We start from the raw sequence: 14,053 nt of genomic DNA on the forward strand, positions 1-14,053 counted from the left end.
CATTAGCAATTAATCGCAACATGAACATTTGATACCGGCATATTCCTAGTCCCGACGCCCATTGTCGTTTACGAATCCCCACGACACCCTACGTCAAGCAAATCATGGCAAAATCGGGCTAAAATCGTGTAGTCTGAACCGGGCATAAGTTTGCCGTCGGCTGTAGTCTGTGCAGTGTGTTCGAGCGCAGCTTTTTGGTCCGACACTGTTGTCTTTCGTCGCCGCTAGTTCTTTGAAGTCGGCTTGGTGTGTCCCGGTCCTTTACAAACAAATTACACACACGGACAGAATACTTCTGTTTCCCAACCACTAGAATAAGGAAATAACTAACCATAACTTTTACTGTACATGCAAAAACGTGATTTTTTTTTCTGTCAGTGTAACTTTTTTTCCTGAGTATGTGAGTGACGTGACATGTAGACAAGTATGGTGTCCCAAGTATGGTGTTTTCTGATAAATTGATGAGAAAATGAATTGAGTTTATCATTAAAACAAGAACAAACATTTGCCAATAGGCTCAGAAAAATGTAAAGAGAAACGTTTTCACACCTGCTGACAGATAAGCCTGTGTGTTTTTGTCTGAAGTATAAACTAACTCTACTTTAAGTATAAAGTATAAAACTAATTTTGTTTAGTCTCTCAGAAAATAAAAAATAAATAAATAAGAATAAGAAAAAAAATAATAATTACTATCTTTATTTTGCATCTCAAGTAAATATATCTCGATTTAAGGATGTTTAGACATTTGTATTGGAAAACAAGACGTTTTTTGTTTTGTTTGTTTGCAGTACATGGCACAGTTAGTGCCATAACTTAATTTTAGACTTTGGGCTCCAATTTTAGACCTTTTTAAGGCCTTAATTAGTGGAAGGGCGAATTAAGAGCATTGTAAGACCAAGACAGAAATACAACAACGAGTTATTGTATCTGATTAGTAGAATATTCATTAGCGGGCGTTAACAAAAAGCGATCTGTCAGGTTAGTTAAAACCACGTTTAACATGTGCAGGCTTGCTTGTTTTACATTTTCATCGCAGAATAAAACAAGTTGTGCTGATAGTCGTAGTCCTGCAGAAGGCTAACTGGATAGCCTAACTGCAGGCCTGATAACGATACAGCAGAATGCGTTTATTCTAACGTAATGTATGTACAGCGAAAGGTTTATATTGAAGCTAGTAGATTTATTAATAGTACATGAAAGATACAAAAGTTCTCAAATTGTAAATACAAACACTGACCGTTCGGTTCAGAATCACTTTAACCTTCCTCAGGCCCACAGTTCACGAACGACCTCTCAGCTGCCGTAAAGCAGGCTTGGTTTGCGCCACTACTGCAAACATTGTGACGTCGATGTCGCGCACTCACGGTAGGGGGCAGTGTTGGCACATTTTTGGATTTTGAACTGAAGACAGAACCAGTGTTCATTTTGTAATATTTATATAATAAATATATTCATATGGTATTGTTGGGTTAGCTCTTAGGTTTGTGTTTTTAGTTTTTTATTTTAATTCCAGTTAGCCTATAGACGTTTTAATAGTTTAATAAGTTTTAGTAGTTTGGTATGTGCTTTTCTCATCTTTATTCGTTGGTATTATTGTAGATAGACGTTTTTAAAAGTTTTATTTTCAGTTAACAATAATAATTATGCAATGAACCTTTAAAAAAAAAGTTTGTTGTACGTTTTTAACAATAACAATATACCTTAGGTGCATACAACTTTGACTTACAATATTTACAGATGAATTTAGCAATATACAGTGGGTACGGAAAGTATTCAGACCTCCTTACATTTTTCACTCTTTGTTATATTGCAGCCATTTGCTAAAATCATTTAAGTTAATTTTTTTTCCTCATTTCTCATGGATGTTACAACCATTCTTTCAGCCTTTACTGAACTTGAGGGTCTTTTTATTGTTGTGTTTAGGATTTTAAGCTGGACCTATAATGTAATACCAGTGCAGTAATGCTAATGTAGTGTGTATATATTATAGACTACTATAGAAGCCAATTAGCATATATGCAAATAAAAGAGTTGAATAAATAAGTCAAACTTGCCACAAAGGAGGAAATGTTTATTTTCATGTTGATTCAAACACTCACAGCCAGTGCAGTTCTCTTTGTGGGGATGTACAAAACAATGCCAGATTTAATACACCTTCCTTTCAGCATATTGCTTATGTAACTGAATTTAGTTAACACTCATTTCACCATACATAACCAGTTTAAAGTTCAAATTATCAAGTAGTTTTCACAATCCGCTCACAAAACTGAAAATATAAAAGCATCTTCACACCAAAAAAAGCAAAAGATGTGACAACCACAAGTCATTTGATTACAAGACAAAGCTAATCCATCATTACATGTAAAAACCGATGATTCTCTTTCTGCAGCCAAAGATAATTATGAGATTCCGAAAGCATAGCATGTTAAAAATGCAAAACAATTACACACAAAATTAAATAACAAAATCATGACTACACCATTCAAATGTTTCCCAGAGAAGCTCCAAAAGAAAAAATGAAGTGCATAAATATAAGCCTACAATGTAGAACAATGATAAATAGTGGGATAAAGTGCAGGAGTGCTCATCCATCCAACCCAACTCGCTCTCCATCCATCCAGCTAGAGGGAAAATTAACATAAAAAAATGCAATTGCGCAAAACAAAAAGATTCAAAAGCCATGTGCTTAAGAAAGAGATAAAACAGCCAAAAATCATAATTAAATAATATTATTAACAACAGACATGCATGTGAATGGCAATTCCATTCTTGATACTATATGATTTTAATACCTAGCAATAAAATCAACAATACATCCATCTCTCACGTCTCCGCTCAAGAGGGCATAAACAGTGTTGTCAGTGAGTCACAGACAGTGTAAGGGATCGGAGTGCATGTGCTCTGTCTGTAAGGCAGGCAGTCAGTGATTCAGGTGAAACTGTCTGCTAGTGAAGTTCGGATCAGTCTCCCATTGCACTGACCTTACTCTCACTCTGAAGTGTGTGTGTGTGTGTGTGTGTATTCTTCTGTGCAAACCGGGCCAGTGCGACCAAAACAATACTAGCATGCGAATGAGCATGCGGCGAATCATACAATTTCCAGGTCAATATTAAAAACGAGTAAAACAAACATACAAACAATACTGTAATGTGTCATCCATATACAATCCACTCGAAAGCCTCTCACATATACATGTGCTTGGAGACATTTCACATTATTTGTCTGTTTGTTTTCTAAGGAAATTCTTCTGGTCGCGATAGTACCGATTCAGCGCTTTTTTGATCAAGGCATTTCCACACTGAGAAGTAAACACCAACCAATGAATAACAGTATGAATTTCTCAAGAGGTAGAGGACCTGTCCGTGTCTGTAATAACCAGACGGGACAGTCGAGCAGAGCAATGAGTTCAGTTCCATGAGTTGTCTGGATGCCATTAAGGTGTTTTAATAATTACAAAAAGCAGCAAATGAAGAGGTAAAGCGTCAAAAGCTCAGAAACGGTTGGCTTTGTGCAATGGTGAGAGTCTCTCTCACACGTACAGAATGACATTGTCGGGACAGTGCAGGCTGTCGGTGGGGTTCAATGCTCTGCAGGTGGTCTGCGGCGGGGGAGCGGCGTGGCAGCTCTTGGGGTGGGGTGAGTCGCAGTCGTCGGACGTTAGCTCTGCGATGTCGTCCGACTGCGTGTCGGACATCTCTAGGTCACTGCGGATGCTTTCCGGCTGAGCGAGGGTGACATCTCGGAGACCCTCCCTGAGTGACATCCCAGGCGACAGGCCCAGAGGGGAATCCATGACAACCCTGCTCCTGCGGGAGCTGCAGTCCTGAGGCTCCTCCCCTGAGCCGGGAGCCATGGCAGCAGTGGGCGGAGCCAGATCCTCTTCAGTGGTTAGACCCAAATGGCTCGGTTTCGTTTCAATGTCCACCTGGATCTCAAGGTTAGTGCCCTCTCTGAAACACAACAGATCAGAAAATGTGAGACAAAGCATCACTTCCAGGAGTTTTTAATCAAGGCTGCTGTAATTTTATATTTTGTTGTCTGGATGCACCAATATTAAAATTCTGGCCCATTCACATAAGCTAATAATTATTTTCATTGTACGGCCAAAACCATAAAATAACCATGTAAAATAACACTTTATTTTACAGTGTCCTTGTTACATGTTACATGTACTTACTATAGTAATAACCATAAATTATGCATAATTACATTAACTAACCCTAAACCAAACCCTAATCCTCACTCTAACCCTTTAATAAGTATGTTAATTAATATTACTCAGTACTTCAATGCATAATTACACTGTAACAAGGACACCTTAAAATAAAGTGTAACCTAATATTTTTGTCTAAATAAATCTAATAATTATATGTCCTAATATATGTCTAAATACAATAAAAATAAAACACTAAAAACAAAAACTAAATAAAAAAAAATGGATTTTCATTTTGAGATTTGCTAAATATATTTAACAGTGTGATTTTATTAGATGACAGCAAAGGTAATCTAAATGTAAAAATAAGAAAAATGTGAATGAATGATTAAATATCCGATACTGATGAATTATAAACTATTAAAAAAAACTCTAATGCCACCACAGTAATTTTACATTTTAAAATATATTAAAAAAAAGAGAAAATAGTTATTTAACTGAAAAATTTGTGTTTACTATTGTCATTTTGCATTATTGACACTATTTTCCTAATTAATGCTGTTCAGTTGCTTTGACACAATCTGTATTGTTAAAAGCGCTATATAAATAAAGGTGACTTGACTTGACTTGACTTATTTTGACTTATTATATTGACTTGACTTATTTAGAACTGTAATAATATTTCACAATATTACTGTTTTACGGATCAATTACATGGTGAGCATAAGAGACATTTTTCTAAAACATGATAAAATACTCGGTATTGAACAGTATTGTGTATTTATTCGTTAAGCAGTTGCTTTTATTCAAAGTGATTCACACACCTGTCAGGTAAGGTGTAAGAGGAAGTGATTGATCCTGCCATGCCCCTAGTGCTGGCACAGTCACTGGCCGCTCCCAAGCTGCCCGTCTCCCTTCCAGCACCTTCCTTTCCCAGCTCTGTCGCCTGCACCTCCAGCCTGAAACATAAACATGTTTCCATGAAAACAAGAACATTAGCTCTTGTGTATTTACCATACAGTACAGTGAATAACCCAGCATGCCCTGCTGCTGACATCCCACATGCCTTCATACCTGCTGTGTTTTCCTGTCCTCGCACCAAGCGCTCCTCCTGCAAGTGTGTTGAAGTGGGGCGTGTCTCCCAGACCCCCTGGGGCGACGGACAAGCCCTCGCTGGGAGAGGTGGTGCTGAGGCCGCTGGCTCCTCCCTCCAAACTGCTCTCGCCCAGGCTGGGAGACTTCAGCGCTCGCCATGCATCAGCAACTACATTGATTGTTCAATACAATAATCAGCACTGCCAAGTTTTTTTTCTGATGATACACTTGATCAATCATCTTTTTTTACCTGTAATAGGCCCGTCATCCTCATCAAAGTCTATCCTAACACCTCGCCCTTTCCCCCGGCTCACCCCGCAGCCCCCGCCGCGGCACAGAGAGATAGGCACAACACCATACACATATGCCAACATGATAGGGACGCCAATGCCTGCAGGGAAGAGAGAGAGATTTGGAGCTATAGTCAATCTCTGGGTTTGAAAATGAAGTTAAAAGGATAGTTAATGAGTAAATATGCTTGATTGGGATCTCAGGAAACATTTCTCATTATTATCAATGTTGGTAACAGTTGCACTTCTTAATATTTTTGTGGAAACCATGATACACTACCACAAAATTTGAAGTAAGAAAGATTTCTACTCCAAATAAATGCTGTTCTTTTGAACTTTCTTTCATTTTTTTCAACACTGATAATAAGAACCGTTATTAATATTTGATCGCTATTAATGATTGATAATAATTATCAATTCAATAAAATCAGCATATTGATTTCTGAAGGATCATAAACTTTTTTCATAATATTACACTTTTACTGTATTTTTGATTAAATAAATGCAGCCTTGGTGAGCATTGGAGAGATTTCTTTCAAACACATTACACAAATCTTAATTACTCCAAATGTATGACCAGCAGTGTTTAATAAACATAACATTTTAGTATATTAAAACATAACTTTACAGTAATAAAGTTCCATTAATGAGTTAAATACTTGTAGTGTATAGGTGGTATTGCATCAGTATTGCTGTGACACTTCCTCAAGATTTAATTTTGTGCTTCAATTTCTCACAATTTCCATACATTGTTCCACACCGGAAGCTGCGGTTGCGGAGGCTAAATGCAGAAGCAATTGTCTATAGATTCCATTATAATGAACAGGAACTGAAGCTTAAGCTTCACAAAGGATGAGTGTCATAAAATCATACAAGTAGTCTGTACAGCATATATTCCATATTCTACAGCCATATGATAGCTTTATGTGATAGACAGAAATTGACCACTGATTTGCTGTGACTGAATCACTGAGACAATGAGTTGAACTAGAAAGAAATCAGTCTGATTCATGAACATGGCTAGAATATTCTCTAAAATTCACATTTTGTGTTAAACAGATGAGAGAAAGTCTAAAACAACATGATTAAGAAAAAAAATCTGCAGCAAAAAATGTTTTCGAGTGATCTATGACCATTTTCTATATCATTCAAGTGTAGTAGCACTTCTAAAGTGTGGTCACATTAGCAAAATTTTGCAGACAAAAACGGTCCATTGTCTATTGTTATTAGTGTACAGATATATGAAGCCCAGCTGACACAGAAGTCACTTTCAAACCAACCAGATTTCTCTTGGTCAGTGTGACCAACTTGAACTTTGCAAAATCTATGTGGGTAAATCTTTTGCCTTCAGGCAAAATTCCCAATCATGTGGATTCCTATTGAAATCACTGTTTTTTGCCTCTGAAACATTATCATTACCATCTTGTAAGGACGAATTGCTTTGCAGCATTCTTCATTTGTAAATCGCTTTGAATAAAAGCATCTGCTAAACGAATAAATGTAAATATGAATGTAAATTATTTCAGGAATACTCACCCACGCTGACCGCAGCGATGACTGGAGCCGTGATGATTGACAGAGCCACACCACCAGTGATAGCGAGATTCCTCCTGTGATGGGACGTTTTCTTGCCCTCGTAGTGCGAGTGGATCTGTGACAAACAGCAGCTGTGTTACTGCACGGTCACAAATGTGCCTTTATCTGCTAAAACCAAAGATCTGATCTACTGGCAAAAAGCCTAAAGCTTCAAAATCTGAATGAATTCTTTGAAACAGAACAAAATGTCTTAAAATAATGGAAATAACGTTTAATGCCAACTCGGTGTCCTACACCAGGAAGTCATTTTCTAGAATCATGGCAAAATCAAAAGCAATTAAGCTGGTTGAGCGACATGGCTGACTAGAGGGAAATTCCCAGGCCTTTTAAGGATATTCTGTTCCTGATTGCAGGTGATAAAGATTTCTGTATTAACTTCTAAACTGTAACGCTGTAGGGAATGTTGGCATTTCGCACCTTGCGTCCAATGTAAACAGGAATGCGTTTGAGAAATTCCCACTGATGGGTAGCAGAAGGTACCTGAGGTAGTGCAGGTCTGAAATCTCCTTCATACAGAGCCAGCAGAACTCACAGCCGCACACAGCACAGGTCATGTGATTACAGCTGCCGTCATTCATCTTGATGATGTAGGCACCGCATCGGGGGCAAGGCTTGATGTCATCAGCTGAGTGGGGATTAAAGGGTTGGGATTTAGAATTTGTCCAGGCAGACAGTATCTGCTGTAAACAATGTGTGCTGAGGAAGTGCTTTCTGAATGCCAGACAGGGAATAAGAGACGTTAGCAGACTCCTGCTGGAATTCAGGAGAGGAACTAGCGAGAACTCAGAGGAGGAGGAGGAGAAAGCGCAGTCCTTTAGGGAAAGAGAAACTTCAATAATCTGCAGTGAACACTGAAGTGCACAAAACGAAAGTGCTCAAGGGGGAAGCACACAGCAAATCAAATTGTATGAGTGGCTGATGGCACTCTGAAACACAATAAACCAGAAAGCAAGCACACTAGAGTTTTGACAGTTTATTTTTATCCACTAATTTGTGATAGTCTTTTTCGAAGTGATAAACACTTTGCGATATGTACTTAACAGAGAAAACAGTCAAGCACTAAGACACTAATGCCCCGCAGTACAACATGTACTAGATTTCTACATTTTCTGAATAAAAATGTGAATGGCGCTTGTATGTGTAAAACGTGATCCAGTGATCAGGGCAGTTGTTAAGGTGGTTCGGGTGGTTTCTAGTGCTGCTAGATGGTTGCTGTGGTGTTCTTGGTGGTCTTTAGGGTGTTACTAGGAGGTTGCTAGGATATTCTGTGTTGTTACCATGGATTTGCTGTTTTTTTTGTTGCTATGTGAGGTGAGGGTGATTTCTAGGGTGCTGCTAGGTGGTTACTAGCGGGATCTAAGAGTAGTGTTTTCTAGGGCATTGCTATGTTTTTGCTAGGGTGATCTGGGCGGTTTCTAGGACGTTGCTATGTGGTTGTCTCCTTGCCCAGGTATAAAGAGCCTAACCCCAAATTATATTACAGTCTTTGGATATGGCTTGAGTCTGTCCTTCACTGTATGTTTGTGAGACAGAAAATAGTGGTTGATTGGTAGTTAAATACTCACTATGTCCCTGCTCGGCCGTGTAGCTGGGTGAGTGGTTACTGTGCGTTCTCAAGGACAGCGCCCTCTGCTGGCGGGCAGAGTCACAGGTCTGGTTAGGATGCCAAACTTGCTTGCAATGGTAACAGAACTCAGCACCACACCCTTCTCTTCGACACACCAGCCTGGGGCAGCTGGCACATCCAGAGGCGATGACTGCGAACCTGGCAGGAGAATAATGCAAACCAGGTCATCAGACTGACCCAACTTCCCTGTCTAACATTAGCTTATGCATGACAAAAACAATCTTAATTTTAAGCGCATGTTATGACCTGTTGGCTGAATTTAAAGCAGGTTCTGAAGAAAACATTCCTCCTCCAGCCGACACCTCATTAATCAGCTCAGTTGCAATGGAGAAGTCTACCATCCTATACAAAGAGCTTCCAATTACCTGCACGTACTGGCACACACACACACCCTACATGTACAGTCAAGCTGAAACTGACCTCATTATACATGATTATGGTCTACCAGAACACTCAGAGCTCACTAGGATTAAATACATTGAAATCAACACTCTAATTTGAAGCTAACAAAGACACCGTGGCATGCACACACAGTCAAGTGAGTAGCCAATGATTGTCTTAATCAAATACCAGCCTCAGTTACCCATAGCAACTCTATCTCTGTGCCACATTTCAGTTGCCATGGCGACTTATCACTGAGGGAGAGAGAAACAAGCTGTTCCTTTTTCCCATTGGCAGCTCTGGACTTTCAATCAAGCTGAAGCAAAGCCGGTTGGTTGGGGGGGTGATGGGTAATAAGTAGCACCGTGGACTGGAACTGATACAGTAAAATTAACTGGGAAACCTTTTCCGTCAGCAAAACAAGGGTTTGTTTCTGTGATTCTGAAATCAAAAGTGTTTTTATCGTCTAAGGTGGGAGATTCCTAGTTAGTCTACAAATAGGCAAACTAACCATCTGGGTGAACCTTAATGTATCCTACAGCAAAAAAAGTGTCACACTTTCATTTAATAACCTCATGATGCAACTAAATAACCAGATAGCCAATTGTGTGATCTCTAATGGCCAAAATGGCCTTTTTTGAAAAATTCCCAGACCATCTGAAAACCCCTTATCACCAGTCGTGGGCCTGATAGGAAGTGGCAGTGACTCAAACATGCAGAGACGCAAACAGAATCATGTCCCTTATATGTAGGTCACTGGCACATCATTATGACTGGCAAACCTTGGACAGGTTGTAAAAGGCCTCTGAAGTAAATCACACTCTCTCAGAATGACACATCAGCTAAACTAGGCTTCCCACACAAATGCAAGTTTTCCTTATAACTGTCCAAATGCCTCCTACACTTGTAGAAGCACACAGAACAAACAGAAACTGTTAAATACGTCCTCTTACTTCTACTGAATCTAACAAAGATCTGAAATATATAGATAGAAGTGCATTTAATACACTATTTGGTCAAAAGTATGTGGACGCCCAAATACCACACCCTTGTTGAGATTTTAGTTTCAAAACCATTGGCTTTAATAAAGAGCTGGTCCTTTCCACACAGCTTCCATCCTCTTGGGAAGGTTTTCAAACAGATGTTGGAACATTGCTGGATTTGCTCTCATTCAGGCACGAGAGCATGTCGGGGCGAGAAACTAGAAATTTTAGGATGTCTACACACTAGCGAGTGTTTGACGGATATGAATGCGTAAGCTCCGTGTTGAGGGTGTGGGAAGAGCTGTGTTAGGCTGAAATCAAGAGGGAATACAGCAAACTGGTTTTCCGAAAGCTGGAGCCAACTGAAATTCTCATTGGTCGATGGACGCTTACGTCAGGGGCGATTCTAGGATTTCAGTCTTAAGGGGGGCACAGTCCAGACTCAAAACATGAGCTGATGTGGCTCAGTGGAGTGTCTCTTGCCTTCAGTGCCAGAGATCACAAGTTTGAAGAAATAAATTTGATTTTTAAATTATTTATTTACTATTTAAATGTTTTTCAAGTGTTTTTTTTCCTGAAATACTGAAACTAAAATTATATATATATATATACTGTACATATAGCCATTTATTATTATTATTAGTAGTAGTACTCAGATTATGTCATAATAGAATCAAATTCATTTTTTGCATTAACAAACAAGTTATATTTTTTTGTCAATCTCTAATTCACAATAAGAACCAAGAGATTTACAAATTGATGAGTCTTGTATATATTTTTTTTTTACTGAAATACTGAAACTTAAATTCAAGTGTTCATTTAGTCAAAAACTGAAACCGAAAATAAAGTTTCCGTAATTAAATTGCATAACTGGTTAACTGACCTCCGAATGCTGTTCAAGGTGTCGTGTTCTCAGGGGATACATTAAACCAGTCATAGTAAAGTTCTTCAGCAATGAGCCACCTCTCAATATTTCAGCTGAACAACTTTCACATATTTCTACTCTAACATCATTTTTTTTGTCACGGTGAAGTGTGTCCACACTGCTTACACTGCTGTAGCACATCCACATTGTGTGCATGAAACAGACACTAAAACACAAAACACATCATCGGAGAAACGCTAATTAAACCGTTTCTGTCAATGATTTTGGCCCTCCAAAACTGTTTTGGCCATGTACATGAATTTTTTTGCAGTTTCGGCCTAATATTTTGGGTTGCTGAATTTTTGATTCATTACTATTTAAAATACCATCTGAATATCAGTAGATGCTGATGAATTTCAGTAGCAGATTAGATTGCCTTTCATTTTGTGATTTCACTGGAACCAAAAGCACTGAAATGAGAGAAATGGAGTGTGACAGCTTTATGCAGGGCAGCACTTCATGCCAAACGTTGCCGCCCTATGTCGCGCCTATGACCATGTCCACCACTGACTACAGGGCAGGATAACATTTAAATGTTAAAAGTAAAGGGAAGATTCATAGTGAGGTCACCTCAGATATCAGGAACACAATAGGTCAGCAGTCATATCTAATATTATGTGGCAGAGAAAATAGGAAATGAGGCTGTTGTGATATGAGGGGATGTTAATCTGTCTACATTTCCAGACCTCTTTCTGCAATGCAATGTAATAAACAGCCATTTTGAATATGATCAACGTCCTTTAATCGCTGGTTTGTTTAAAAAAAATATATAATCTCAGATTTGTCCCCTGCCTCCTTGCTATATGTCCCTACCAACTTTCAAATCAAACCTACACCTTTAGATTCAATTCATCCCAAAGATCTCCACTGGGGTCCAGATGTGGGCTTTAGGCTAGTCAAGTTCTTCCACATAATTTACTCAGTAAATCATTTGTATAATGACCTCACTATGTGCACAGGGTTATATAATACTGGAACAGAAGTGTCCCTCCCAAAACTGTTGCCACATCCCACAATTCCCTAGAGTCTTGCAAACTCATTAATTAGAAGGTCCACAACATTTTGGCCATATATCTCCTATTCAAAACATTTTACAATTCCCTAACATCCCAAGCAGTCTTACCCACAGTCTGGAGCTGGACACCATCTGCAATCAGGGTCTGATGCCAGGCAGCGGCGCAGCAGAAACTCTTCATACTTCTCCATCAGGCTGGGATCATCCAGGATGAGGGCCACCTGCCTTGGGGCAAGTCGTTCGGCGCACTCCGGACAGCTGAGCTGCACTCGGCTCTCCGTGATCTCGATACGCAAGTACTGCCTTAGACAGCACAGGCAAGACCGGTGGCTGCATCCCAGGAGCTCAGGAAGCTGCTCTGCAGGCTGCCGCACCAGGCACAGGGGACACTCTAGGAGTTCTTGACCTCCCAGAGAGGCCTGGCTAGCGGACAAAGGTTCAGCCGGGTCTGCCGTAGAAGGGTCTGATGAAACATTGGTAGGTGTGGGGGGCTGGAGAAGCTGCTGTTGCTGGAGTTGTTGCTGTTGGTGCAGCTGTTGCACAAGAGGAGTTCCCACATTAGCCTTGTTCCCCCTGGATCCACGTTTGCTATGGAAGAGACTATGAAAAGAGATCCTTCCTTGCTTCTTGCCCGGCCCACGGCATTTCGGATTGGGAATGCCGCTAACAGAGGAGTGGGGTGATTCAGAGTCCTTTTCAGATCCCATTTCCCAAGAACAACCTTGTAATGTTCTACTTGAGTCCTTACGAGAGGTCAGCGAGTTAGAGGAGCTTGTGTGAAGCGTCTCAGTTCCTTCCACGGAATGATTTCAACAAAGCTCCAAACCTCAAGGACACGGACACTCCCGATACACAAAAGAATGTTTGTCAAGGTCTCTACAAATTCCAGTTAGTTTTCCCGTTGGGAAAATTCCATTTATGAAGTAATTTCTTCCTCTTAACTCTAACAAGGATTCGTGTTTAAGCAATAAACGGAAAGATAACTAGACTAATTGAGCCAAAATGGAAAAGGATTGGGGAAAAAAAGTCCTTTCACTCCAACAATCTTCTCGTAAATAGAAAAAGAAAAGAAACCAGGAAACAAAAGCAAATTGTTGCACCCCAAATACGTTAAGAACTACAAAACTGACAGATGCTGTCAATTAAATACAGGGTGTTTAAAGACCACTAGGAAGTTCAAGTTATTAGTAAAAAATGAATCTTGCTCAAGATATCATAATCCTTTACGAGGACTCGTCCTCTGTTGCCTCCGCTAAATTCTCTTGCTTGCGGAGCTGAGATGCATGTGCTCTAGTTTGCAGTTCTCTTCTTCTGAATCAGCCGGTCTGTTAAGGAAGAGAAATAGCACAGGAAGTTAGCACAGCGCACAGACAGCCTGCAGGAGGAGCATGCTCAGTACACGCTCACGTACACACACACTCCTCCCTTCTTTTATTCTCAATCTCTTCATTTCACAGTTAACTCTTCATTGCACTGGACCCATGAAGTGACTGCCTGACATAAACCACTTACCAGCCGTTTAAAAACGAGAAGTAATTGATTCTGTGATTTTAACCTGTTAAAAATTTTCTGTCCTTCCATTTTGTGTTAGGTTTTACTTCTCTCATTTTCTTTGTGTCTCACTGTTGATGACACCCTCTCGTCCTCACACACTCAAGCACTCCCTCTCCACTTCACACGGCGCTGCTAGTGCAGTTGCCATGGTGATTCCCACTATGAACACAGCAAACAAGGACCCTCACAGTCACTCTGGCCCTTATGAACACATATACACACCCGGCAGATATTAACACCATACATCACATAACGCATGAGTGCAAGCTTCCACCGGACTTTATTCATTTATTTATATGTGAGAGGGACATGAATACGGTACGCAAATGCCATACTGAAGCAGAGGAAATGGTTCTGTAGGCCAACATAATCTGTCAATCTCTCAGACACATATTCCTACTCAAAAAAAAAAAAAAAAAAAAAAACAAAACCAA

At 39.8% G+C, this 14,053-nt stretch overlaps 2 protein-coding genes across 3 annotated transcripts in view; both read right to left on the bottom strand.

Annotated features, from left to right (window-relative positions):
• LOC107653821 (NADH dehydrogenase [ubiquinone] iron-sulfur protein 5-like) overlaps positions 1-1,336 on the bottom strand; it is a 2,835-nt gene extending 1,499 nt beyond the window's left edge. Inside the window, exon 1 of one of the 2 annotated variants that reach the window (XM_016440660.1) lies at positions 1,238-1,336. The gene's annotated coding sequence lies outside the window, so the exon portion shown is untranslated. The remainder of the gene's footprint in view (positions 1-1,237) is intronic. The other variant, XM_016440661.1, reaches the window with a different exon arrangement.
• Positions 1,337-2,050: 714 nt separating this feature from the next.
• Positions 2,051-14,053, bottom strand: part of rnf19b (ring finger protein 19B) — a 19,442-nt gene continuing 7,439 nt past the window's right edge. The window contains exons 2-10 of the mRNA XM_016440649.1: positions 12,174-13,390; positions 8,700-8,899; positions 7,615-7,759; positions 7,552-7,576; positions 7,075-7,189; positions 5,499-5,639; positions 5,228-5,417; positions 4,978-5,112; positions 2,051-3,950 (exon numbers count right to left, since the gene is read on the bottom strand). Of these exons, the coding sequence (XP_016296135.1) occupies positions 3,530-3,950; positions 4,978-5,112; positions 5,228-5,417; positions 5,499-5,639; positions 7,075-7,189; positions 7,552-7,576; positions 7,615-7,759; positions 8,700-8,899; positions 12,174-12,772 (1,971 nt within the window). The 5' untranslated portion in view covers positions 12,773-13,390 and the 3' untranslated portion in view covers positions 2,051-3,529. The remainder of the gene's footprint in view (positions 3,951-4,977; positions 5,113-5,227; positions 5,418-5,498; positions 5,640-7,074; positions 7,190-7,551; positions 7,577-7,614; positions 7,760-8,699; positions 8,900-12,173; positions 13,391-14,053) is intronic.

This window comes from Sinocyclocheilus anshuiensis, unplaced genomic scaffold, assembly GCF_001515605.1.
Source record: "Sinocyclocheilus anshuiensis isolate Anshui unplaced genomic scaffold, SAMN03320099.WGS_v1.1 scaffold223, whole genome shotgun sequence".
Classification (NCBI taxonomy): Eukaryota; Metazoa; Chordata; class Actinopteri; order Cypriniformes; family Cyprinidae; genus Sinocyclocheilus; species Sinocyclocheilus anshuiensis.